This window comes from Macrotis lagotis, chromosome 1, assembly GCF_037893015.1.
Source record: "Macrotis lagotis isolate mMagLag1 chromosome 1, bilby.v1.9.chrom.fasta, whole genome shotgun sequence".
In the NCBI taxonomy this organism is placed as follows: domain Eukaryota; kingdom Metazoa; phylum Chordata; class Mammalia; order Peramelemorphia; family Peramelidae; genus Macrotis; species Macrotis lagotis.
Window position 1 is genome coordinate 431,352,232 of NC_133658.1, and position 27,989 is coordinate 431,380,220.

Sequence of the window (27,989 nt, forward strand, 5' to 3'; positions counted from 1 at the left end):
ACTTTCAGTTATCTTCAAGGAATTTCATTTGATTAGAATCATTACCTAATCCCTAAACTAGTCTAGTTGCCAGTCTGACCAACCATCCTATAACATTAGTCTTCCCTCTCAACTTTGTTTTCTAACAGTGTAGGGGGAGAGGCCTCAAGAGTCATCTCCCATCTGTGACCTTGAGGGCCTCAGTCTTTGTCTTTATTTTTTGTTTGTTGCTTGTTTTAGGTGAAAGAGACTGGAATCTCTGATCTTTGAATTCTGAAAGATTGGAGGATCTCTGGCTGACATTGAAGATTGATCTGTATTCTGCCCTCTGTCCAGAATTAAATAGGAGGAAGATTGCATTTCAAAAACTGTATCATGTTTTAAAAAGAAGCTAAGGTTTTCTCATATTTATTAGGACTTAAAATATTTTTATTCATTTGAATTTAAATCCAAAAAACAATAAAAAAGAACATTTATTTCCATCAAAAATTCAACATAAAACCAAGAATTTCCATTTTATGCAGTTTACTTTTTCAGCTATGTAATAAATACTATGCATCCCTTTCAAAGCTACCTTGATTTTCTGTGCTTACTTTCTGTACTTTATTTTGTTCTAAGGACAACTTTGTGAGATTTTCAGTTTTGATTTCTTGAAACAGCTCTGAAAAAGTCTTTTAAAAACCCATTGTGTTTAAGTGCAGATACTTGAGTATGCTTTTAAACTCAAATCATTCTGCTTTTCATTGAATGAATAATCAGTCTAGTTCAAGCCTTTGTGGTTCATTGTTTAGGCTTTGATAGCTTAGAATGAATGTAAATAGTAATTGTTTTCAGTTTCAGTTCAAAATCTGCAAGGCCTTCTTCTCCCAGATTAACATTTTTGAGTTATCTTTTTTCTCAATTTTTACCTAGCTTTTAGTGGTGGAATAGGTGTTGCCTCAGATAAATTGAGCACTGGGAAAGACTTCAATTTAGAAAGACCAAGATCACCGCCCCCCCCCCCCCTCCCCGTGTCCCCTTGTCTCCACACTGGATTCTGGTGAGTCTGAAGGAGAGAGCCAAGCAGATGACTTGGCACAGCTCTGTTTCACTCAAATCTAATTCTAAGTAAATCTAGACATTAAACTCCTGATGTCATTGGTCCTCTTTGAGAACTAAAAGATGAATAACAACAAGCTCCAATGTTTTATCCTCCAACTTCCCGGACTCTTATCTTCCAACCCCTAAACTCTCTTCTGAGCTCAGATACTTTTGAATTTGTCTAATTATATGGTTATTTGTGTATCTGCCATCTTCCTGCTGGATGTAGGTAAGCTTTATAGGGTCAACAGAGCATACTGTTTTTCCCTCTTTATATCTCCCAGTTCCAAATACTGTTCTATACATCTAGTAAATGTTTACTAGATTTAATTGAATGATTCCAAGTCTTTGTGGTGATGGGGTTAAGGGAATGTAGGCTAAAGGGCTAAACTTGGACTAGTCAACTCTTCCCCATAGTTCTCTGTCTTTTTCCGGGCTCAGAGGGGCAGACCCTCGGAGAGCTCAGGCTGGAAGAGGAGACAGGACTCATTCACATGAGACAACTCCCGGTACAACTCAAGACAACGGGGGATTCCAGTCACAATCAGAGTCACATTTGCTGACAAACACTTTCCTTTAACACCAGAAAAGCAGAACTGGTCAGTGAGTCAGGCCTGGGCTTTTTACTTCTCTTTTCTATTCCCCCTTCTTCCTCCCCCCTTCTTTATTTTTCCAATGGATGCATACCCTTCTGTCTCCTTAACACTTCAAGTCAATAATCATGACTATTATATGAGCTGCTGACGCATGCTAAGTCCCTTAACCTCTCAGTTTCCAGGTAATTTTGCTTGTTTCCAGGAGTTCATATAATATATAATTTCCCATATGAATGCATATATGTAGGGCATCGTGTTAACTTGAACTGTATTTTAGTAAGGGATGTGGAGCGAAGTCGCCAGTCTGAGTCCGGTGGCCAGATCTGGGTCAGGACGACTGGCTATGTGAGGCAGTTAGGGTTAAGTGACTGGCCCAGGGTCACACGGCTCGTGGGCATCAAGCCTCTGAGGGCGGATCTGAACCCGGGGGCTTCTGTCTCCAGGCCAGTGCTCGATCCACTGTGCCACCTAGTTGCCCACTGCGGGGAAGTTTGTTGGGCAGGGCAGGGAACATCTTGCCCAGAGGAATAATGAGGAAACAAGACTGGAGAGGGGCTGGAGCTGTTCATGGAGGGCTTGAAACACGCAGGTTCCGAGTCCCTCACTGGAACACACGGACAGGACAGGACGGGCCGCGAGACCCTGAAGGGAGAGTCCGCCAGGGGGCCGCCGCGCCCAGTCCGGGGGGGCAGGAGGGGCGGCGCGGAGTGGGCAGGGGGCCCCGGCGGGGCTGCGGGGGAGACTGCCCATAGGTCGTAGGGGGGCGGCGGCTTCCGAGGCTAGCAAAGAAGGGGAGAGAGCCCCGACAGAGCGCTCCGGGGCTTCGGTGCAAATCCCAGAAAATGCAACTCTGAGAGGAGGAGCTAGCGAGGGCAGCAAGTGCCAAGGGCACTCGAGGTTGCCTCTGACGTCATTACACGACCCGAGGCGGCACCTGCCCTCTCGGGGCCTCAGTTTCCCTCCCTGTAAAATAAAGAGAGTGGGCGTCCGGTCCTGAGTTATTCCCACCCAGGGCGCCCGGCCCGGCAGCGGGGCCGGAGCCGGAGCCGCGGAGCTGGGGGCGGGGCCGGGCCGGGGCGGAGCCGGAGCCGCGGAGCTGGGGGCGGGGCGGAGCCGGAGCCGCGGGGATGGGGGCGGGGCCGGAGCCGCGGGATGGGGGCGGGGCGGAGCCGCGGGATGGGGGCGGGGCGGAGCCGGAGCCGCGGGGCTGGGGGCGGGGCCGGAGCCGGAGCCGCGGGATGGGGGCGGGGCCGGGCCGGGGCGGAGCCGCGGGATGGGGCGGAGCCTCCGCGGCGTCAGCACGGCGCGCCGGGCCGGGACCACGAGCCTTCCGCCGCCGCCGCCGCCGCCGCCCGGGACCACGTGCGCAGCCCAGCCCGCGGGCCCGGCCGGCCCGAGCAGCCCAGGTGAGGTTCCGAGGCGGCGCCCAGCCCCTCCGCCCCCACCCCCTGCTGCGGGCGGGCCCGGGGCCTCCAGCACCTCCGCCCGCAGCCTCGGGCCCAAGTGGGCCCACCTGCGGCCCGTCTGGTGCCCGCGCCCCGCGCCTTCCCGCCACCACGGATGCTGCAGAGACGAGCCGGGGGACGCATGCACGCGTGCCCCAAGTGCCCAAATATTTGGGGTGTGAAGGGCCATTTTTAGATTTCTAAACTGTTAGACTGTCTATACACACACCCATCGCCTTCTCAGTTTTGCTCCTTAGAATCCTTCCTTACCTTTTTTTTTTTTTTAGGCTTTCCAAGGCAAATGGGGTTCAGTGGACTGCCCAAGGCCACACAGCTAGGTCATTAAGTGTCTGAGACCGGATTTGAACCCAGGTCCTCCTGACTCCAGGGCCTGGGCTCCTAGCCACGCCCCTCCCTTCCCTTTTAAGCTCAGCTGCTAAATGAGGCCTTTTTGATTTCCCTCACCAAACGCTGGGGCCATAAGCTCTTGGTCTTTGCATCTCTAGTATTTGACACATTGAAGTTCAGTAGCTAAAGTGTGTGTTACTCTTCTCCATAATGCATAAATGTATATGTGTCTAACATTATAATATATGAACACGTGCATAGATACTTTTACCCCATCCATAAGGCATAAATATATATATGTGACATATAGGTACGTACTGTGTGTTACCCCTGTTTCCTGGATGTCCCAGACACATCTTAAACTCAACTTGTCCAAAACAAGATTCCTATTCCCCCCCCATCCAATCCCAAACTTAAAAATGATGAATTTTCTGTCCATTCTTCCAGCCTCCAAAATTGCAACCTTGGAGTCATCCTTGAATCTTTCTTGCCTGTCCCCTATCCATTCACTTGCCAAGACTTCCAAATTCTATTTGCACATCTTACACTGGTCCCTTTCTCTTCACTCACGGAGCACTGGCCCAGGATTCAGGAGGACAGGCGTTCTAATTCAGAACCTTGCCATTTATTAGCTGTGTGACCTTGGGCAAGTTTCTTATCTCTGATGGGCCCTCATACAGGGCTGTCTCCAGTTGTCCCAATTCATATCTGACCACTGGATTCAGATGACTGGAGGAGAAAGTGAGGTTGGTGAATTAGCCCCTCACTCAAACACAATTCATGTGTTTGTCATGGTATCACCTCCTTGATGTCTTGGTCTGATTTGAAAAATGGAAAAGAAACATTTCTAGTCTGGATTATTTGTAATGGCCTCTTACCCGGTGTCCTGTTTCCAGACTATCCCCTCTCCAGTTTCTCCTCTGTACAACTGACACATTAATTTTCTTAATTCATAGGTTCACCCAATTCATAATTCACCCTCAGCCATCAAACCCCACTCCCTCCATTTGTTTCCACTCAGTGATATAATATATTGTCAAGTGATTTATAAAGTGTCAGTACTATTATAACTTGTGATGCATAAAAAGGTTCAGGAGGCATAGCTTCTGGCTAAGTATAATTTTATTAAACATGTTAGTGGGTAGTTAATAAAAAGGGTTGTGCTTCAGTGTCAAAAACCCCTCCTGGAACTCACTGGATTATAGAAAGAGTAGATGGTTTTGAGATTGGCAATCAACTCTGATTGGTTAACAGGTAATGAAAGAATGAACATTATAATGAGGGTTGGATCTATTCTAATGAGAGGCTGGGGAATGGGACTTAGATTATGTCAGTTACCTGTAGACCACCCCAATTTTGCAATCTAAACCTACAACACAATGGATCAAATTCCCCTTAGATTAAATTTTTTGCAAGGTTATTTAGTGATAATATAGTCTAGGTGTGGTAAATTTGGGGGTAAGAACGGAGGTTTCCTTAAAAAGGAAATAACCCTGAATCTCTCCTATAGTTAATAATCATTTTTGGGGGGGTATAAAATACCTTTTATTTATTGTAAGTACAGGCTAGCTGTTGAAGGATGGATTTTAAAGTTGTGTGTATTGACTTTTTTCTTTTTTTGTTTTTTTATTGACTTTTAAAGTCATCAGCACACCAGTTGGCGGTATTCCTGTGTGCAGACAACCATGCCCTTTCAGGATGCTGGCAGAGTGATGTAGGATCCCTTTGCTCAACCATCTTTTACATTTTTGACCATATTTTGAGAATGCTTCGTTTGAGAGGCCAAGTTTTTTGAGAGAACAATTGTAAATGCACAGACAGAATTTTGTCCAATAGTTTTAAAACAATAATAATGTTTTTTAAAGTTTATGAAAAGTAGGGGGAAAACAACCCATTGATGTTTGCTGTTATTTAGCCAAAAGAATATAATTATTTCTTTCAAAATTTCAATAGCTGCCTATTGCCTCTAGAATAAAATAAAAGCATTTTAGCCTGACCAGGCCTTAAAAGATCTTCCACACATAATTCCAGCTTATCTTTCTGAATTTACTTCATACTATTCCCCTTCACAAACTATTATTTCCAATCATCTTGCTCTGTTAGCTGTTCTCTGACCCCAGCATGCTATCCCTGGAAGGCAACTTTAACTCCTTGCAATTTCTCGATTCCTTCAAGTCTTTCCCTCTGACTCCTTCTCCCCACCAGACTTTAGCACTGGATAGGTCTTCAGGGATTACTTTGTATTTAACTAGTGTTTATTCATGTTATATTCCCTTCCAGTCCCCTCTCCACACTAGAATCTTAAATTCTTTGAGGACATAAAGTATTTTGGTTGTGTCTGTTTATAAGACCCTAACATCAGCGTAGTGCCTTGTAAATTCTAGTTGTTTAATAAACATTTGAATTGAGTATCTGCTTTCTATAGTTGTCAGTCAACATCTATTAAGTTTTTTTACTAGGTACCAGCTACATATAAAGAAAAGCAAAAGACAATCCCTTGAGGAGCTCAGAGTCTAATGGGACGAGATAACATGCAAATAAGTATTTTAGAGCTGTATACTGGATAAATTGGAGGTAATCCACAAAGGGAAGGCACTAGAATTAAGGGCAATGGGGATGTATCATCTTTATGAACATGTCTCTTAAATCTGTATATCCAACCCTCACTTCTGTTCTAGATCCTTTGCTCCCCTTTCACCTCTGCATTCACCCTGTCCTTCAAGGCTCAACTTTGGTATAACCTCATTATGATGTCTATCTTGACTTTTTTAGTTAATTCACCATATCTCAGATCAATATTGTTGAGCCCCATCTCCCCATCCCACTTACTTAACTTGTCTACATTGTTTTCTTGACCTTGCAATTGAAATCACTGGATGTGATGAGAGGGATGGGGGTAGAAGAATGAAACACAGGCCCTGCATTCTTGCAGTTCAATTTAGTGAAACATCAACATAGAGTACAGAATAATAAACATTTTAAGGGCATTAGAAAGATGCAGATTCAATGTTCTTTGGGATCTAAAAGGAGGGACTTTATTACATGGGTATGTAAGGAGTCAGCAGAATCTGGGAAGCCTTGATACTTAGGAACCATGAAAGTCACTTTACTTCTCAGTCTCCATATCAGCAAAATGGGAATGATAATACTTGTGTGACCTGACTCTTGGAGTTGATGAGAAGATGATGTTTTTTAAAATCCTACTGTTGGATAAAGTGAGCTAGAAAATGGAGGTTTAGTAGCTTTATTGTATTTTTGATAGAGGCCTCCACTGGAAGTCAGGAACTGTGTCCTTTCACTGAACTAGACTCAAGATTTTGATCCTTCTTCTATATTTATACAACTTTATTCTTTCCAGAAGGACAGGAGAGCCCCAGTAGAGGCCTTCATCATGAGTTTCGTTGAATATGAAGAGCTCATTAAAGAAGGGGATACCGCCATCATTTTCTTGGGCCATGGCTCCATGTTCCCTGTGCAAGTCCAGCGTGGAGCTCAGACCCAGACCAAGTATGGTGTGATCCGCCATTCAGCCCATCTCATTGGTCAACCCTTTGGCTCCCGGGTGACTTGCAGCAAAGGGGGCTGGGTATATGTGCTTCATCCCACCCCTGAGCTCTGGACCCTGAATCTCCCACACCGGACCCAGATCCTTTATTCCACAGACATCTCCATCATCACAATGATGCTGGAACTGAAGCCTGGCTCAATTGTCTGTGAATCAGGTGAGCTTAACATGGGGAAGAGTGAGGTCAATTAACATTGGAATATGTCAGCAATAGTGGCTATAAATGGAAATTTTGTAAACTGAATGCTATTTGAAGGAGAACTTATTCTACTGAGAAATCTTTAATCAAAGAAATATTTCCGTATCCTCCATTTTTTTAATTGATATTTTATTTTTCCAATTATATGTCTTGAAACTTTTTCAACATTCATCCATATGCGTATGCACATTTTTAGCTTACATAATTCCTTCTACCCTCCCTTCCCATCCTCTCCTCAGTGACAGACAGTTTGGTGTATCTTCCAATCTTAGATCTCAGTTTCTCCACATGTTAAATGAAAATATTAGACTAAAATGTTACAGGTTTATGAGTAGAAGAGACCTTTACTTCAATTCAGTGTGCCTATCCTGGTCTCTGATTGGTGTGGGCTCTGATAATAATGACATTTTTCAATATTCTTGTATGTGAATATAGCATTTAATTTATCTGAAGGAGATCAGAGTTGGGTAAATTTTAAATGGAGTTTATAATCTCTTAAGGGGGAGAGACACGTAACATAGTATTACATGGTTAGGTACATTAGCAAAGTACCTATGAGAACCATGAAGTCAAAAAGGATGCCTATTATAGACCAGGCAGGATCAGGGAAGGTTTCTCTAGCATATTAGTTGGAATTTAAATAAGGATTTAAAATTTATTTTTATTTTATTTTTTGAGGCAATTGGGATTAAGTGACTTGCCCAGGGTGCTAAGGAGGCATCTGATTCAAGTCTTCCTGACGCCTGGTCCGGGACTCTATATCCACTGTACCACCTTGCAACTTCTTCTAAGGTATGGTGGTAAGAAAATACAGGCCTCCTCCAGGATATCTAGGGTTGTACTGGCAGAAAATAGCAAAACCAGGTTTTCTGACTCCAAATACAGGTTTCTATCAGTACCTCAGGATGCCTTCCTCATTATCTGGGGCAGGGCATGGGTGACTCTTATTTAAAAAGTTTCTTCTTTTTTTGTGACTGTTCCTTTAGCCATAAATTGAAAGAATAGAGCTAGATAATCTCATAAGATTCCTTCTAGCTCATAATCTGATCCTTCTTACTCTAAGATTCCAAGACTCCAATTAATGAATGAGTAAAAAAAAATGCCAGATCCTGCCTGGCAGGGGAGTGGGCTGCCCAGCACTTTCTTTACTTTTTGGAGACATTCCAAAACTCTAAGCTTATTTCTCAGCCCCCAGGAAACCTGATTAAAACGAGTCATCTCCTGTTTTTTTCCTCACTGTTGCCACTATTTTTTGCTCAGTGATTGAGTGAGTATTTTTTACAGGTCTATTCACTAAACAAAGAAAGGCAAATAGGTTAACCAAAGACTCCCTTGCCTAGGAAGCAGGAGTCCTGAGTCTGTAACACTGACTGACATATTCTGTGACCTTGAGCAAATCACTTCCATTTTGAAGGCCTCAGTTTTCCCTGCTGTTTTTGTTTATCCTTCATTCTATGACATGAGGGAGATGATACCATGAAATGCATGTGAATTGGATTTGAGAGAGAGGGTGCTATGCTAAGTCACCAATCTCACTTTCTTCTCCAGAGCCATCTGGATCCAGTGGCCAGATAAGGATAAGGACTACTGGAGATGTCTTTGGATGCCAGACAGTTAGGGTTAAGTGACTTGCCCAAAGACATACAGTAAGTGTCAAGTGTCTGAGGGGATTTGAACTCAGGTCTTCCTGACTCCAGGACTGGTGCTGTATTCATTGCACCATCTAGTTGCCCTCTTGGTAACCAATCAGGAAATTATTCCCCTCCTCTTAGTCTCCTAGGGCTTTTTTGAACCTCTGGGTTGGAAGTGTGTTTCCTGAAAAAGGTGGGAGGATAGACTACAATTGCCGTATTCTCTCATTCTCCAATACATCATTCCAGGCCTGGCTGTCCGCCAGACCCCTGTTGGAGCTTCCATCTGTGCCTATCCCTGGTCTCTGATTGGTGTGGGCTCTGATAATAATAACATTTTTCAATATTCTTGTATGTGAATATGTCATTTAATTATTTGTAAAGTGTATTTCCATCTCATTTCATTTTCACAATAATCCTATTTGGAAGATGGGACATAAAGTGGGAGTAATTTTTAAGATGTTGATGTTTTTAAGATGCTAGATGCTGAAATCCTCCCTGTCTGATGGGCTCAGGTGAGCAAACTGTCTGAGTGGAGATCTTGTTTCAGTGAATTTGTTGTCTCCACAATATGATGGAAGCTTCTTGAGGACAGGGAATGTTTCTTTTATGTCTTTGTGATTCTTCACTGCTGAACAATTGAATCCAGTCTATCCTCCTGTCTTCAGATAGGAGAAAAGAAGTTATGAAAGGAAGAAACATGGAGAAATGTGAAAGAGAGGGGGAGAAATGTGAAAGAGAGGGAGAGAGATGGAGAGAAGATAAAAGGAATTAGAGAGAGATGGGAAAAAACCAAGGAATGAGAGAGAGGGGGAGAGAGTAGACAGAAAGATTGAGAAAGAGAAAGAAGAGATAGAAGGAATGACAGAAATAGAGAAGAGATAGAGTAGCAAACAAATTTGAGAGGAGACAGAGAAACAAAGAGAGAAGAGGAAAGAGGGAGCAAACATTTATCAACCGCCTATTATATACCATAGAGATATTTCCAAAAGTGATATAAGTATTGCCTTCAAGATTACACTCAATTAGGAACACCCAACTCTTAGAAGAATGGTGGCCAGAGTAAGGGAGTTTTACCCTGAGAGCTGTTAATTGGAGCTGTAGGGCAATAGATGGTTGGTACTTTCCGGAAACAATGATAGTACTGATTTGATTAGTAGTGCTGATTGAGGAATGCTAGATATGGCAAAAAATGAAAGTAGTATAGATTTGCTCTGCCCAAAAGCTTGATAAGATTTCTTGAGGTTTACAGATCCCAATCATACTGACTGTCCTTAATTGACCAACAGTGGGTCTCAGGTTAAATTCATTTTTTCATCTGTGAATTCAAACTGCAATTGTTTCTATTTTGGCCAGAAACCCTGAGGGTCTTCCCCTCAGAGACTGATTTTTTTTTTTTGAGATCTCTTCACTGAGAAACCTTGTAGGTCTTAACTTTTCAGATTAATTTTTTTTTTTGGAGGGAAGGAAAAGTAGTCATTCTTGTCCTCTTCTCCCTGATATCCCTTACCTAACTTTAATGACTGAATGGACTGGCTTTGCCTCAATCAAACTGTGACCTAAGAAAGACCTAGCTTTTAAAAGGTCAAAATCTCCCAAATCTACTATATTCAGGACCAGTCTTTCTAAGTCATATCTGACCACTGGACCCAGTTGATTCTGGAGGAGAAAGTGAGGCTGGTGACTTTGCACAGCACTCCTTACTCCATGGAGTTCACTTGCATGTCATGCCATCACCTTCCTGATTTGAGAATGTAAGGACAAACAACAACAGAAAGTAGTATAAACTATATATATATAAAGTTAATGGAATGAGAGAAAAGAGGGTATAAACCTGCTGTCCCCTGTGGAAAACTGGATAGAATTTGAAACATTACCTTGGGCCATGGGAAATTATGGGATTTTTTCACTTACTCATCCACCAGTCAGATAACTCAACCATTAATAGTTTCATGACTTGGACTTTTAGTTTCTCCACTGATCATCCTCTTCTTGATCCAGTTTAGCTTATCAAAGTCATCCCCTAACTATAATATCCAGCATTAAACTCCAGGTGTGGTCTGACTTGGGGAGAATATAGTGAAACTATTACTTGTCATTTTCTGGATCTCTATGCCTCTTAGTGCTACCATATGGTAATTGTCAATTTTATAAACTTGTGATCCACTAAAATCAGCAAATGTTTTTTTTCTGTAGATGGGAAATTGGTATTTCTACCTTAACTTGGATGGGTATAAAATTTAATTTCATTATCACCTCATTTTAATCTATCAAGATCTGTTTGCATGCTAGTCACTCCATCATACAGCCTGTTAGCTATCCTTCCTGCCTTTGTTATATCCAGATTTTATAAGTTATATCTTCTTTCTCCAAATTGACATCAAACTTTTAATAATTTTTCCAGGTACAGTCATTCAAGTAGTCTCACATTCACCAAACCTTCCTCTTACTTATTAACCCAAGTCTTTCCATCTTGTACACAAAAGTGCCATCTACAAGCTGTCAAATACTTTGCTGAAGTCTAGTTCAACTAGATCTAAAACACTCTCCTAATCTCTCCTTTGGCCGGGCTAGGGATGAGGTTAGTCTGGCTTGATTGCTTCACTTTTCCTTTCTAGAGTGCAGCAGACATTCCTTTCTTGATGTTCTAGATTTTGGCAAGATTTGAAGTCAGACTCTCTGGCCTATTAAAGTGCAGATTTTACTGGGTTTTTTGGTTCATTTGTTTGGTTTTTTTAAATTGGAACTACCTCTTATTCCTGTTGACCTGAACTTTGAAAGATCACTCCATCGTGTCTTCTTTTTTAAATTTTTAATTCATTTCGTACTTAAATACATAAAAACAAGAAAAGAACATTTCCATATACACACAGCACAACTTAAAAAGAGAATTTACTATAAAACTACAAATTTACATTTCACATTTGTTTACTTTCTTTAAAAACTATATAAGTACTACTCATTCTTTTCTTTTCTTTTTTTTTTTTAGGATTTTTTTGCAAGGCAAATGGGGTTAAGTGGCTTGCCCAAGGCCACACAGCTAGGTAATTATTAAGTGTCTGAGGCCAGATTTGAATTCAGGTACTCCTAACTCCAGGGCCGGTGCTCTCCACTGTGCCACCTAGCCTCCCCTTACTCATCCTTTTCAAAACTACTCTACTTTATATAATTCCTTCTTCATTTTTTCTATTCCTTGCTGTGTATTTTTAAGATTTTCCCTTATTATCTTCACCCTAGAGGTGGCTACCATTGGACACAAATATTCAAAAATTCTAGGACAAAATGGTCACTTATTCTCTCTCTCTCTCTCTCTCTCTCTCTCTCTCTCTCTCTCTCTCTGGCTTGCCCAAAGTCACACAGCTAGGTAATTATTAAGTGTCTGAAGTTGGATTTGCTCTCAGGTCTTCCTGATTCCAGGGCTGGTGTTCTATCCACTATGCCACCTAGCCATCTCCCCAGCAACCAGTTTTCTCATCTTTAATCAGCATCAGATTCAGAAGAACAGTTTCCTTTATTGTTTCCTCCATCTTTTGAAGAATGAAATTCCAGAGTCAAGCCAAGAACATGTCATCTCCTCTGCTTTTGGCAGAGAGAGCCCCAGCATATGTCTGCATAATTGAAGTCTCCCATCACTGTCATGTTCTGTATCCATGCAGGGTAGTGAGCTCCCTAATATCAGAGCTCTTCAAGCAGAGTCTGGGTGATAACTTGATGGGGATGTCAAAGAGAGGGATTACTAAGATATAGATTGAATATGACCTCTGAGGGCCCCCTGCAGCAGTGAGATTCTGTGGCAGGGCCAGAGCTCTTGGTCTAAGTACCATGGACACAATCTAGCCTTAGCTATACATATATGGGGGGTGAAGCCAGAGAGAGATGGGGAAGGAGATGGAGAGAGAGAAGAAAGGAGAGGAGAGAAAAGAAGAGAGGAGAATCCCATCTTATTTGGAGTCTGGAGACCTGACTTAACTATGTGACCATGGGAAGTTCTCTTCTCAGTTTCTTTCAATATAAAATAAGGTAGTTGGGTTATTTGATTTCTAAAAGCTCTTTCTAGCCCTGATATTCTTCATTTCATGTTCTAATGGCACTCCTGTCTCCAATTCTGTGATACTCTTGGACAGTGAGCATGTAGCAAATGGCCCTGACCTATTGCTTGGTCAGGTCTCTCTGTAGATAATGACTTAGAGGCTTGTTTCCCAGTCACACTCAGTGCTTAAGGCACTGCTACTATCTTTAGGGCAAACAAAAATGATGAGATTTTAGCTGCTGAGACTTTTTGCTAAAGCCCTTTGGCTAAAGCTTATCCCTTTCTTCTCTGAGGGGCTATTTTATTTCTAAGCTATCCTGGTCCCTTTAAAAGATGGTTTGGTTTTGCCAGTGACTGGAGTATTGAATGGGCCCTTTGTTTGAGGTCTGTTTTCATCCTGCTTTTCCTGTTGAGGATTGTAATTGGTGTGTTGGGTAGAGAGAATTTAGAGTAGAAAAGGCTTTTGATGGAATAGAAGGGCTGTCTTTTCCTAATCAAAGAGAAGCCCAGAATGTCAACACTGGAAGTACTTTGCATAATATAATGTGAGGACTGGAGGGAACCCTGAAATAAAGGTTTTCCCCCATATCTGGGAGTTACCTTAAAGATAATCTAATCCAACCATCTTATTTTTAAAAAGGATAAACAGACCCGGATAAAGAAAGTGATTTGCTCTAGATTCCATAGCAAGTGAGGGCCAGAGCCAGAACTTGAACCCACATCTCAGTTCCCAGCCTAGATATTTTTCTACCCTAGCACCACTAATATCCCATTAGAACCAAACTGGCTTTTGGAGAGGAGAGGGAGGTCAGGTATGTGTAGTATCATTCAGTTAAGACCTAAAGCAGAGTTTGTGGTGCTGTTCCTGGGAAGGATTCAGAATGAGTGTATGTCAGAATTAAAAGGGACCTCTGAGCCCCAATTCTGTGATTGCCATTACCATTGAGTCCATATCAAAATGGCCATAGCCATAGAACCTACAACTTGGTCAAGTTTGTTTACAGATAATGGACAGAGCCTTGCTCCCCATTATTCACAAAAACAATCATAGTGATCTTCTAATTAAGTCCTGTTACTTTTCAGTGAGGGAAACTAAGTTCTAGAAAGGGAAAGTGACTTGCCTAAATTTGTGACACAGGTAGAATTTTAATTTTTGTTTTTGCAAGGCAATGGGGTTAAGTGACTTGCCCAAGGTCACACAGCTGAGTATTAAGTGTCTGAGGCTGGATTTGAACTCAGGTTCTCCTGACTCCAGGGTCGTGCTCTATCCACTGCACCATCTAGCTGTCCCCACAAGTAGAATTTTAACCTACATTTTCTGATTCCCATGTTAGGGCATTTTTCCATCACAGCATGAATGAAGATGCTTAATGTAGTGGGAGGCCAATCCTTACTGGGACAGCTTATGCCCAAACTGACCTTTTCTAACTCTGAACTAGATTGGGACCTGGGTTTTAAAAGAATTTGATTTAGAGTTAGTCACTCTAGAAAGGAGAGCAGAGAGTTTTTTCCTTACCACCCAGCCATCTTCTCCAAGTTGAAACCCTTGGCAGAAGAAAGGGGTGACTGAGTAGTGGGAGGGATTGGAATAATGATGAGAGCCAAGAACAATGGTTGTTCAGATATGGGCCCCAGCTCTGGGGTCACTCAGCACTTGTGGGAAGTTCTGTGTTGTATTTTTTTTTTTAACTGATGTTAGGAACTTTTGATGTTGCATTTATGTATCCTAAAATCATTTCACTCTCTCTGAGGGAATCTTCCTTCTTTACATCAGTTTTGTCTGACAGTCTGAAGATGTCTATAGATGTTTTCTCATATTTGCCTGGTTTTCATTTTGTAATTTGTAATCAATGAGTCTCACTGGCTCTCAGTTTTCTCCCTTGCTGAGTAAACATAGTCCTGCTATATAGAATTGCCTCCAGCACCCATTTGAACCTAGAGTTCCTCTCCTCAGTGTCTTTTGTTTGTTGTAATAATTTTGTTCAAAAATGTTTGTTTTGTTTTTTCATCATTTTAATTTTTCAATATATTCTTCCTTATTTCTCCTCTGAAATATTCATTATAACAAAGAATAAAAAAGAAAGAAAAATATCTAACAAATAATATCTCATGAAGTACTATTATATATAGTCAACAGTCAGTAAACATTTAGTAATTCCCCATTATTGCCAGGTAGTATGCTAAATGCTCAAGATACAAAAAGGGGCAAAAGATAATTCCTGCCCTCTAGGAGGAGACAATTGGGAGAATCTAATAGAAATGTATACAAACTGAATCAGTCTCCAAGATGATGAGAGTTCAATGAGGAACTTATCCCAAAGGAAAGCTATATGTTGGTAGACTGTTCCCTTCCCCACCTCCCATCCCTCCAAGCTTTTCAAGGACAACCTTCAAGGTTGTTATTTTGCTTTGTTGTTATTCTTCAGTCCTGTCTGATTCTTTGTGACCCTATGGACTATATTGTCCATGGGGTTTTCTTGGCAGAGATACTGGAATGGTTTGCCATTTCCTTCTTCAGTGAATTAAGGCCAGCAGAGGTTTAAGTGACTTGCCAAATTCACCCAGCTAGTAACTATATAAATCTGGATTTGAACTCAGATCTTCCTGACTTCAGGTGCAGCATGCTATCCACTGGGCTACCTAACTGCCTCCTACCTAGGACATAATAGGCACTTCATAATGTTTTTTGATTGATTGATTCCAAAATCCCCCAAAGAAGGATGTACCTTTTTTTTTAATTTAAGGCAATGGGGTTAAGTGACTTGCCTAGACAATTAAGTGTCTGAGGTTGTATTTGAACCCAGTTCTTCCTGACTCCAGGGCTGGTGCTCTATCCATTGTACCATTTAGCTGCCCCTAGGTATATTTTTATCTCTTATTCCTGAGATGAAGCTAGTCCATTCTAATTTCACAGTATTCAGTTTTGATTATTTTGTTGTTGTTCTTTCCATTTCAATTTTTGCCATTTTATTTCACTTTGTGTCAATTCCTAGAACTCTTCCCCATGTTTCTTTGTCATCTTTATTTCATGGTGTGGTTTGAGAAAAAAGAACCTTTTACAGTTTACAATTCTTTTTAGATTTTTAGTTCATATCCTTTGACCACTTATCCATTGGAAAATGATTTATTGTTATATTTTTATCTATATATCTTGTATAAGAAATATCAATATTTGTTGTAAAAGATTCTTTACCATTTGACTTCATCTGTACTGATTTTGTTGTTGAAAAACTTTTCAATTTCATGTAGTCAAAATGATCTATTTTGCCTTTGTTCTGTGATTACCTTTGTCCTTTGTTTAATTAAGAACTCTTCTAATAGCAATAGCTAAGAAAGGTCCTTGATTGTGTTCTCTTCTAATTTTTTTGTTAGTATATGATATTTAATATTTCATTCATGAGTTTATTGTGAAAGTCAGGCCAGCGGATCAATGGAGAGAGCACTGTGCCTGTGTCAAGGAGACCTAAGTTCAAATGTAGTCTCAGACACGTATTAAGTCTGCTTCAGTTTCTTCAATTATAAAAGGGAATAATAATAATATAATATAATAATAATAATAATTGTGAGTTCAATTGAGATAATATTTGTGAAGTATTTAGAATAGTTTCTGGAACAAATGTATACAAGTTGAATCAGTCTCCACAAAGATGAGATTTCAGAAAGTGAACTTATCCTGAGGAAAGCTGTATTTTGGTAGTTACCCCCATTTGATTGCAAGCTCCTCAAGGGCAAGAACTATCTTTTGCCTTATTTCGTATCTTCAACCCTTAGCACAACAACTAACACACATGTTGTTCAGTTGTGCCTGACTCTTCTGACCCATACTGTCCATGGGGTTTTCTTGACAGAAATCCTGGAGAAGTTTGCTTTTTTAGCCAATTGAGGTTTAAGTGAACTTACATAGCTAGTAAGTGACCAGAAATGCTATTTCCCCTTTACTCCTATGGTTTTTTCCTTCATTATTTCCTTTAAGATTCTGGACCTCAAGGGGCAGCTAGGTGGCGCAGTCAATAGAGCAGTGGCCCTGGAGTCAGGAGTACCTGAGTTCAAATCCAGCCTCAGACACTTAATAATTACCTAGCTGTGTGGCCTTGGGCAAGTCACTAAAACCCCCTTGCCTTGCAAAAAAAAAGATTCTGGACCTCTTAGGGGCAGCTAGGTGATTCAGTGAAAAGAGCACTGGCCCTGGAGTCAGGAGGATCTGAGTTCAAATGCAGCCTCAGACACTTAATAATTACTTCTGTGTGACCTTGGGCAAGTCACTTAACCAACTCCACTGCCTTGTAAAAACCAAAAAAAAAAAGATTCTAGACCTTTTGATTTTTCAAATGAATTTTTATTATTTTTTCCAGTTCTCTTAAGTATACTTTACTTGGTAGTTTGGTTGGTATCCATTAAATTTGTAAAACTGATTAAGTAGTAGAATCATTTTTATTATTTTGGTGTAGCCTCTTCATAAACACTGTCCTTTAGCTATTTAAGTCATTCCTTATTTCTTTTTGTAATTCTATATATCTACAGGGCTTGACTATTTCCAAATAGACTTCTAGATATTTTATGTATTTTGTGACCCTTTAGAATGATGCTTTCCTCTATTCCTCCTGGATTTTGTTTTGCTGCATAGAAATCCAATTGATTTTCTAGGGGCAGTCATAGTGTTTATTTGATTACAAAAGCATAGAATAGACTTTTTTTTTTGAAAGTTAAAAGCCCCCTTCAGATTCCCAAGTGACATTATTTATTAATCCTTCTGGAGTTGTTTACCAGTTCTAACTGCTCAATCCTGAGCTGTATTCCAGGAAATATCAGACCCATCCTGCCCTCAGAGAATTTATAGGGTGACATGTGGAACAAAGGTGGGGAAATAGATAGGGAACTGAACTTGGACTCAGGAGACTATAGGATCTTAGTTTTAGATCATAAAAGGACCTAGGAGGTCAGCCAGTCAACCCCTTCATTTTACAGAAGAGGAACCTGAGTCCCAGAGAGAGATTAAGTGACAGAAACCAGATTGGCACTCAGGTCATCCTAACCCCAAAGCCCAGATTCTTTTCACTGTTTCACACTGGGTTGGAGTCCTGGCTCTGACTAGCTCTGACACTTTGAGAAAGTTGCTTCAATTTTCCGAGCCTCAATTTCCTTATCTATAAAATGGGGATAATAATAACTTTTGCTGCCTTCCTTACAAGGTTGTTGGAAGAGAATGCCCTTGTAAACTATACAGGAGCTTTTATTATTGTTGTTAGTGAGCTGATAGAGAATGAAGAACAAGATAGTGGGTAGACTAGTGCCAATCCCTAGATTGCATTGTCCAGGCAGAAGATGCTGCAAGATTTCAGAGGAATGGGCTATTGGAGACTGCAGTGAGCAGAAAGGGCTTCATGGAGGATGTCACCCCAGGCTTGTACCAACATTTGCCTCTTTCTCTCTGCCTCTCCACAGGTTTCACACCCTCCAGTCTTTTTTATATAGCCATCATCCCCACTGAAACCCTGTCATCTTAAGAGCAACTGTTAATTCATTGGATAGCATTCTGGGCCTGGAGTCAAGAGGACCAAGTTCAAATCCGGCCTTCCTTGCTAGTTGGGTGACTCTGGATAATTCACTTAACTAATGTCTGCCTCAGTTTCCTCACCCCTAAAATTGGAATAATAAATAGAATTTACCTCATAGGGTTGTGAAAATCAAATGAGATAGTATTAGCATCATGTCTAGCATATAGTAAGAATAAATGCCTGGTTCATTGAGTTGAATGGAATTATTTCATGTACTTTTTTTTTTTTTTTTTTTTTTTTTTTTAGGTTTTTGTAAGGCAAACGGGGTTAAGTGGCTTGCCCAAGGCTACACAGTTAGGTAATTATTAAGTATCTGAGACTGGATTTGAACCCAGGTACTCCTGACTCCAGGGCCCATGCTTTATCCACTACGACACCTAGCTGCCCCCATGTACTCTTTGATGTAGCCAACCTGTATTTACTTTCTGCGCCTTAAGCATACTATCTACTTTCTCACTTACTTCATAATGCATAAATGGAAAATGCAGAATGAGCATCATTTCAGAAATATTTAAGGAACATTTGAAAATGTGTTTATTTTCTTTAGAAGTTGTCTTTTTGAACTTTATTTATTTTTACATTTTAAATATTCATTTAAAAATTTTGAGTTCCAGATTCTCTTCTACCCTCCAATTCCTCCTCTACTCCTTGAGAAGGCAAGCAATAAGATATCCATTATACATGTGAAGTTATGCAGATTTTTTTCCTTATTAGCCATGTTGCAAAAGAAAAAAGGAGGAAAAAAGAAAAAATTTTAAAAGTGAAGAAAAATTATGCTTCAATTTGTTCTGAGTGTCCATTAGTTCTCCTTCTAGAGGTGGGATGGCATTTTTCATAATGGGTCCTCAGGGTTTGTCATGAATCATTGTATTGCTTAGAGTAACAAAGTCTTTCACAGTTGTTTGAAAATTTATTATCTTTACAACTTGGCTGTTACTATGGTTCTCTCACTTCACTTTGCATCAGTTCACATAAGTCTTCTCAGGGTTTTTTTTTTAAACTACCCCATTTGTCATTTCTTACAGCACAATAGTATTCCATCACAATCATACACCAGTATTTGCTCAGCCATTCCTCTATTGATGGGCATCCCCTCAGTTTCCACTTTTTTGCTACACCACAGAAAGAGTGGCTATAAATATTTTTATACATATTAATCCTTTACCTTTTCTGATTTTCTGGGGGTGTATAAATAGTAGTGGTATTGTAGAACCAAAGGCAATGCCCAATTTTATAGGCCTTTTGGGCATAATTCCAAAGTGCCTCCCAGAATGTTTGAACCAGTTAGCAACTCCACCAACAGTATGTCAGTGTCCCTATTTTTTCACATTCCCTCCAGCATTTGTCATTTTCTTTTTCTGTCATGTTAGCTAATCTGATGGGTATAGGATGGTATATCAGAGTTATCCTAATTTGCTTTTCTCTGATTATTTATGATTTGAAACTGAATTTGTGATCTGTCATTGCCCTGTGTGATTCTCTCAATGATACTGTGATATCTTTCAATGTTGTTTTCCTCTGTTCTCTTTGCTTCCTCCCCTCTCCCCCCCACCAAGACCCCCAGCACAGAGGAGAGCTCAGAAAATAGGAGGTGATGTGGCACAGTGCAAGTTATTTCAATCATGCCTGACTCTTCATGATTCCATGTGGAGTTTTTCCAGTTCATTTTACAGATGAGGAAACTGAGGCAAACAAGGCTAAGTGACTTGCCCAAGGACACACAGCTAAGTGTCTGAGGTCAAATTTAAATTCAGATCTTCCTGACACTAGGCCCAACATTCTATTCACTGTGTCACCTTGATGCCTGTGCAGTGAGTACTGAACTTGTAATTAAAGACTTGGATTCGAATCCTGGCTCTGTCATTGATTTTCTTTTTCTTTTTAAAATATAAATATTTTATGTTTTCCAATTCAATACAATAGTAGTTTCTATCTATCAATTTTTGTAAGGTTTTGAATTTTACAATTTTCTCTCCACTCTTCCTTTCCCTCACTCCCCACAGAAGGCAGTTTGATAATCTTTACATTGCTTCCATGCTATGTACATTGATCAGAATTCCTTGAGGAGAAAATAAAATATTAGTGATAGCAAAATTATGTAGTACGTAAGACAGCTATTTTTTTTTTTAAATAAAAATCTTTGGTCATAGTTTAAACTCCACAGTTCTTTCTTTGGATACCGATATATTCACCATCGCAGATACCCTAAAATTGTTCCTGATTATTGCACTGATAGAATAAGCAGGTCCATCAAGGTTGATCATCACCCCCATGTTGCTGTTAGGGTATACAGTGTTTTACTGGTTCTGCTCATCTCACTCAGCATCAGTTCATGAAAATCCTTCCAGGCTTCTCTGAATTCCCATCCCTCCTGGTTTCTCATAGAATAGTGTTCCATAATGTACATATACTATAATTTGTTCAGTCATTCCCCAATTGATGAACAGTTTCCAAATCTTTGCCGCCACAAATAGAGCCACCATGAATATTTTTGTACAAGTGATGTTTTTAATCTTTTTCATTATCTTTTCAGGATATAGTGGTATTGTTGGATCAAGGGGTATGCACATTTTTATTGCCCTTTGGATATAATTCCAGATTGCTCTCCACCAACAATGTATTAGTGTTCTAGATTTCCCACATCCCTTCCAACATTGATCATTGTTCTTTCTGGTTATACTGGCTAGTTTGAGAGGTGTGATACCTTAGAGGTACTTTAATTTGCATTTCTCTAATCAGCAATGATTTAGAGCATTTTTTCATTGTCATTGATTTTCTATGATCTCGAGCAAATTGCTTCTCTGTGAGGCTGAGTTTCTGATCTATAAAATAGGGTTGGTAATAGATATCACCTGGGATATGGACTGTATAGATATTAATAATGTTTGCCTCAGTTTCCTCATCTGATACTTATCTTATTGAGGTAGTATTTTTCTTTTCTTTGGTAATTCTATTATTCTATTATTTCTGTAATGTTGGTTGGTTCTTGTCCTTATTGAAGAAGACCAAAATGACATCACTATGTTTGAGACAAGTTATACAGTGTATCCTACTGTGGCTGATCAGACCAATAAGAGCTCAGTATGCTCTATTTCAGGTTGAACATAAATAGTCTGTGTGAACACCTGGGGTATTTACTCTAAACTTAGGTATGTCTCATTTCCTTTGAGCTGCTTCAATTCTGCCTTCCTCAAATAGTGCAGCCCCCTACTGATGAGGGGCACACCATACTGGGTGGTCTTGTGCCAATGTTTCCCAAGTTGTACAATGAATTCTAAAGTTCTTAAGAGAAACCTTCAGGGTGTCCTTGGCTTCTTCTGACCCCTGTGTCAGCTCTGTCCTGTGTGAGTTCTCTATGAAATAGTCTTTTTGGCAAGTGTATGTCTGGCATTCCAACAACATTGCGCTCTCTGTAGTAATATTGGAATACTGGATAGTTTAGCTCAAGAAAGGCCCTCAGTGTCTGGTACCTTCTCCTGCCAGGTGATCTTCAGAATCCTAAAACAATTTAAATGGAAGTGATTCAATTTCCTGACATAGCACTGGTGGATTGCACAGGTTTCACAGGCATATAGCAATGAAGTTCACAGAACAACTCTGTAGACCTTCGGTTTGGTAGTCAGTCTAATATCTTTTCTCTCCCACACTTTCTTTTGGTGCTTCCAAATACTGAGCTAGCTCTGGCAATGTGAGTGTCAAACTTCATTGTCAGTGTGGACCTCCTTGGAAAGGACACTGCCGAGGTAAGTGAACTTGTCCATGGTACTCAACTTCTCCCATTTGCTGTAATCAGTGTTCCTACATATGGATGGTGTGCTAGCTGATGGAGCCCTGTGTTTTCTTGGTGTTAATTATTAGAACAAAATAGGAACTCTCAATGAGTAAATTCTCTTTACCTTTACAGATCAACAGTTGTTCTGCAACTCATAGTCTTTGAGAGCTGTCTGGTGACAAATCAAATAGGATAACATTTGTAAGCTTCTCTAGCACATAATAGGCACTGTATAAATGCTTATTTCACCCCATTCCTCTTGCTCCAACAACTTCAGCTACTTGCCTAGAAGGTCAGAGATAGGATTTGAATCCAGATCTTCTTAACTTTGAGACCTGCTTCCTATCTATTATCCCACTTTGCTGCCCCCTCCAGATTGATGTCCTATGAATACAAAATTGAGGATCAAGAGTATGGTTTTAGCCAAAAGCAGGTCATCCTAAAATAAACCCATTTCCTTTTCTTCAAAAATTAGGTTATTAGACCAGACTTGGAGAGATGCTGGACAAGATATAGTTAGGCTGAATTCCTTTTTTTGCTTGTTTTTTGCATATTGATGGGGTTAAGTGACTTGTCCAAGGTCACACAGCATTAAGTATCTGAGGCTAGATTTGAACTCAGGTCCCCCTGACTCCAGAGTCAGTGCTCTATCCACTGCACTGCTTAGCTGCCCCAATTAGGCTGAATTTTAAAAAAGTATTGACTAAACCTCACTTGCCATTTTTCCTGGACAAGATACAGAGATACTGGGTAGATGCTGGTACATTTGGAGAGAATGGAATGAGTTGAAAGCATTGACCTAAGTGATCCTTAATATTGGATCTGTTTGGAAGGAGTACCTCAGATGTCTATTCTTGACCTTGTCTTAGGTAGCAATATCAACAGCAAGAGTATCAGATTTACAGATGATATTAAGCTGGTAGGTAGAGCTAACATGTTGGTGGCAGAGACAATGCAAAGGATCTTAAAAGGTTAATAATATCAATCTTGACTTTCATTTCTTTACTTCCTGGTCATCTGTGAGAACTTCGCAAAATGATTGCAAATGCTTTATCTCTATACAAATATACATATGATACATGTATACATACCACATGCATACTTTCACAGATACACGTTGCATGTATACATACATATATAGTGTATATTCATACTCATACTTTATATCTAGTTTATGTATAGTCTATATAGTCATAAAGTTTATGCATTATATAACATGATACCTACATAATATAACATATAATCACAGTTCTTATTTGTTAAATATATCACCAAGTATTTGGAAATAGGAAGAATGTTAATTTCTGAAGTGCTTGTGAACTGTGTACAAAGCCCTGGGGAAGGCCTTTGAAAGAACAATCAAAGGATCTCCCTTAAAGTGGTCTGGTGGAAGAGGGATTAACCCTCCTCTGTGTAGCTCTGAGGGTTGTATGAGGAGCCCTGGGTGGAAGCTGCAGAGAGGCAGATTTAGCATGTGGACAGGATAGACTTCCTATTAATTAGCACAATCCAGGAATGGAAGAGGCTAATTTGGAAGGAGGCAAACAGTTTGTGTGTTGATTTCTATTGGTAGAGGGATATAAGCAAGGGCAACTACTTTTTTTTGGATTTTTAGAGAGGATTCCTGTTCGTTTTGAAGAATATGGCTTCTGATGTTGCTTCCAACTCAAGAGACTGTGTATTCTTATGAAGACCTTTAAAAATGTTCTCCCTTAGTGTAGGGAGCCATTCTGCTGGTGAATTCTACCTGCTCTCTGATACTGCAGTTGTTGACCCCCTCTGGAGAGCAAACTTTCTGAGGGGTAAAACGAGATGAAACTCAAGCCTAGCTCTTTTGTTCCTCTTGTAGCCCTAATACAAAGCCGGGAGCCTGGGTTGGAATTTCAGTCCCAGCCCCCATTGTGAAGAGTGGGGAAATTCTGCCCTGTCTTCCCCCTCCCATTCCCCAACACATGCACACTGCTCCCTGTGATAGCAGCATCACCATCCCCCCCCCCCCCCCCAGTCTTTCTTAGTGTTCCATCTGTCTCTCCTTCTGCTGGAAGGGAGGCCCTGCTGGGAAAGGCAGCAAGGAGGCAGATTGTGACTACAGAGATCCATGTGAGGGGCTTCTCCACTAACCCACCCTCTCCCCTGCCCATCCCCCAATCACCCAGGTCAGGGAGCTCTGTGGATCCCCAGATGCCTTTTGGCACTGTTCTCTCCTTACCCCACCTCTCCTCGTATCTCTACTTAACTAGACTTTCAGATGGGACCTAATGTACCCCACATCTACCTCCAAGCAGTTGAAGTCATAGTTTCTAGTTTTTGAGGTTTCAGAACTAGGAGAGATCTTAGACATCCTCATAGAAAGCCTTTATGTTATAACTCATAAGATTTAGAATTGGGAAGAAAACTTGGAGAAAGATGGAGTCTAACCCCTTCATTTAAAAGATGGGGAAACAGGCCCAGGGAGGTTAAGAACTTTGCCTAAAGTCACACTGAGCAAAAATTCAGATCTGGGGATTCCAGCTCCAGATTCAGTGCTCTTCTCGTTTAGTCTGCCTGCCTCAGGTCCGCCTGCCACTCATCTGTCAAATTGATCTGACTAGGTCACACATGTTCAGTAAGCTCCAGTGACTCCCTATCACTTTCACTATCAAATCAAACAGAATCTCCAGTTTGACTTCCAGACCCCTTCCTAATCTTTCCAGTTTTCTTACATCATGCTTACCCCTTCAAAGGCCACTGGCCTGTTCCTGTTCCTCACCCCTCTTGTGATTCGGGTCATTTTCTCTGGCTGTTCCCAATGCTTAGAACTCTCTCTTTCCCCATCTCTGCCTCCTGGCTTCTTTGCAGCCCCAGTTAAAACCTCCCTTTCTACAGGAAGCCTTCCTGATACCCCTTAATTCTACTGCCTTCCCTCTCTTGATCATCTCCAGTTTATCCATGACTTGTTCATAGTCACTTATATGCTGTCTTCTTATTAAATTCTAATCTCTTTGAGAGGAGGGGCTGGTTTTTCCCTTTCTTTGTATCCCATAGACTATGGCACATAATTTTCATTTAGTACATGGTTATAGACTTGACTCTTCACACTTCACTGTTCTGCATTGCCTTTTCCTTTAATAACTGTTTTCTAATTGAATTTTATTTTAGAGAAGGAAAGAAGAAAATCCTATCCCAAAATGTTTTTTCCGTGGGGTCAGAGTTGATAAAGAAGTACTTAGTAGGGTCTCCAGGATAAGAGTTGTGATTTTTGCCCCATGCCTGTTTTCTTCTTTGAGAAAGGAAGCCTAGGTTGGACCTTCGGTCTCTGAGTCTCAGTCTCCATCTGTGAAGTGGAAATGATAACTTGTACTGCCTCCTTCAACAGAGGAGTTGCAAGGAAACCAATTTATAAATCTTTAACTGCTAATAGAGATTGAACTGTTATGAGTATTTTTATTACCCAACCTGAAATTTCCACTCTAGTCATCATCATAGAAGATGCTTAATAGACATTTGTTTAATTGGATTTATAAGAGAAAGTATAGTGCGGTGGAAGAAGCCATGGGAGAAATCAGAAGACCTAGGATTAAGGCTTGGTATTGCCATTTAATAACTGTGACTCTGGGCAAGTCACTCAACTTCTCTGAGACTCTGTAAAATGGAGTAATAATTGCATTTTTATATGCAATCAACTTTATTATACTATATCATGATAATACTTGTTTTATCCTATAAATTAAAAGTAACATTTTAAAGTGAAATAATAATTCTATATAACACCTAACCACTAGGTCTATTGTGAGTACAAAGCTTTCTAACCCTGAGACTTTATAGAAAAGAGAACTGCCAGTTGAATAAGTCTTTAGTCCCAAATAAGTGTTTGCACATGGGCTATACTTTACAATTTCTAAAATATATTAATATTTACAAAATTTTTCCTATTCCCTGTCTCACTTCAATCCAGAGAAGGAAATGGAGTAGGGGATATTATCCCATTGTATAGAAGAGAAAAACCAAGGCCCTACAACAACCTACATAAGTGACTTACCCAAAGTCAAACCAGATTACTGATTCTTAAAAGGCATTCCATGAACTGTGTAGGATTTACATGTGCAAGGGAATCAACCTGGGAATTATTTGGAATTTTACACATGCATTCATGTTGCCAAACATAAATAATTCAGTGTTCCTTCCTCATAGCGAACATAATTTGAGAACCACTGATTGGTCTCATACCAATCTAGAGCCCAGATCACCAGACCTTTGTTGTCCAAGGCCCTTTCCTTTGTGTCACAGCCTGTTCTTCAGAATTTCAGAGTAGGGAGAGAACAAAGGCAAAGATTACTTACTTTCTCCCAAAGACTCCTGATAAGAATTTGTGCCTGTTGTGAACAGGGGGCGACCATTCTGGTCCTCCTGACTCCAGGGCTGGTGCTCTATCCACTGCGCCACCTAGCTGCCCCGGGGCCAGCCACTCTGGAAAACCATTTGGAACCATTCCTTAAAAACTATATGTCCTTTGACGCAACAATACCACTAGTACAGGTCTACACTCCCAGGAGATCTAAGAAAGAGGAAAAGGACCCACGTGTACAAAGATATTTATAGCAACTTTGTGCAGTCGAAAAAAAACTAGAAATCATGGGAGTGTCTTATCAATTGGGGAGCAGCTGAACAAGTTATGGTAATGAATGTATGGAATACTATTGTGCTATAAGAAATGCTGAAGGAGATGGTTTCACAGAGAACTGGGAAGACTTATGAATGGATACAGGGTAAAAATAAAAAAAACAACAAAATAAGAGTAATATTGTAAAGATGATCAACTTTGAAAATCTCATGGTCTCTGATCAGTGGAATAACTAACTACTATTCCAGAAGACTTATGATGAACCATGATTCCTACCTCTTAATAGAGATCTGATGAACTCAGAGTACAGAATGAGACATGTTCTTTTAGTTGTAACCAGTGCAGAAATTTGTTTAGCTTGATTATTCATATTGCAGGATGTTTTTTCTTTCTTTCTTTATTGAAGAGATGGAAAGGAGAAATGTGAATCTTTATTTAAAAAAAAATATTTTTAAGAAAAAGAAATGAATGCTTGCCTGGCCCCATGGCATATTCATAGTAACCACCAAATGAATGAAGTGAGTCTGACTGGCTTCCTGCTCTATCTGTCCCAGGTACAGGAAGTGGTTCCCTCTCCCATGCCATTATCCGAACAGTGGCTCCCACTGGACACCTGCACACAGTAGAGTTTCATCAGCAACGGGCCCAGAAAGCAGAGGAGGAGTTCAGGGAGCACCGAGTGGACCGCTGGGTGACTGTGAGGAACCAAGATGTGTGTAAGAATGGCTTTGGTGTGTCTCATGTGGCCGATGCCGTCTTTCTTGACATCCCCTCACCCTGGGAGGCCATTGGCCATGCCAAAGATGCCCTGAAGGTTGAAGGTAAGTTATAGTAGACCATTGGTTTCATGGTATTAGAGAATATTTGGGGCAGCTGGGTGGTGCATTAGTTAGACTAGTTCTAAAGTCAGGAGGACCTGAGTTCAAGTCCAATCTCAGACACTAAGTAGCTGTGTGACTCTGGGCAAGTCACTTAACCCTGATTACCTCCCCCTGGCCCCACCCCCCAAGTATATATGTATCAGAGTGAGCATGAGCATGTGTAGGTGAGTTGTGTGTGACTTGGGGCGGGGTTGGCATACATCCCCTTTGTGTCTATCAGTTACTGTTTCTCATTTGAAATAGGGTCATGACTGCTCTGAAGTATATTGGTGCCGATCACTCCAACAGAACCCCTGTTTCCTTGGAAA

General features: G+C 40.7%; 1 protein-coding gene across 2 annotated transcripts in view; it reads left to right on the top strand.

Moving 5' to 3' along the window:
• Positions 1–2,974: 2,974 nt before the first annotated feature.
• Positions 2,975–27,989, top strand: part of TRMT61A (tRNA methyltransferase 61A) — a 38,036-nt gene continuing 13,021 nt past the window's right edge. The window contains exons 1-3 of one of the 2 annotated variants that reach the window (XM_074213178.1): positions 2,975–3,061; positions 6,807–7,170; positions 27,355–27,621. In XM_074213178.1, the coding sequence (XP_074069279.1) occupies positions 6,840–7,170; positions 27,355–27,621 (598 nt within the window). In that variant the 5' untranslated portion in view covers positions 2,975–3,061; positions 6,807–6,839. The remainder of the gene's footprint in view (positions 3,062–6,806; positions 7,171–27,354; positions 27,622–27,989) is intronic. The other variant, XM_074213179.1, reaches the window with a different exon arrangement.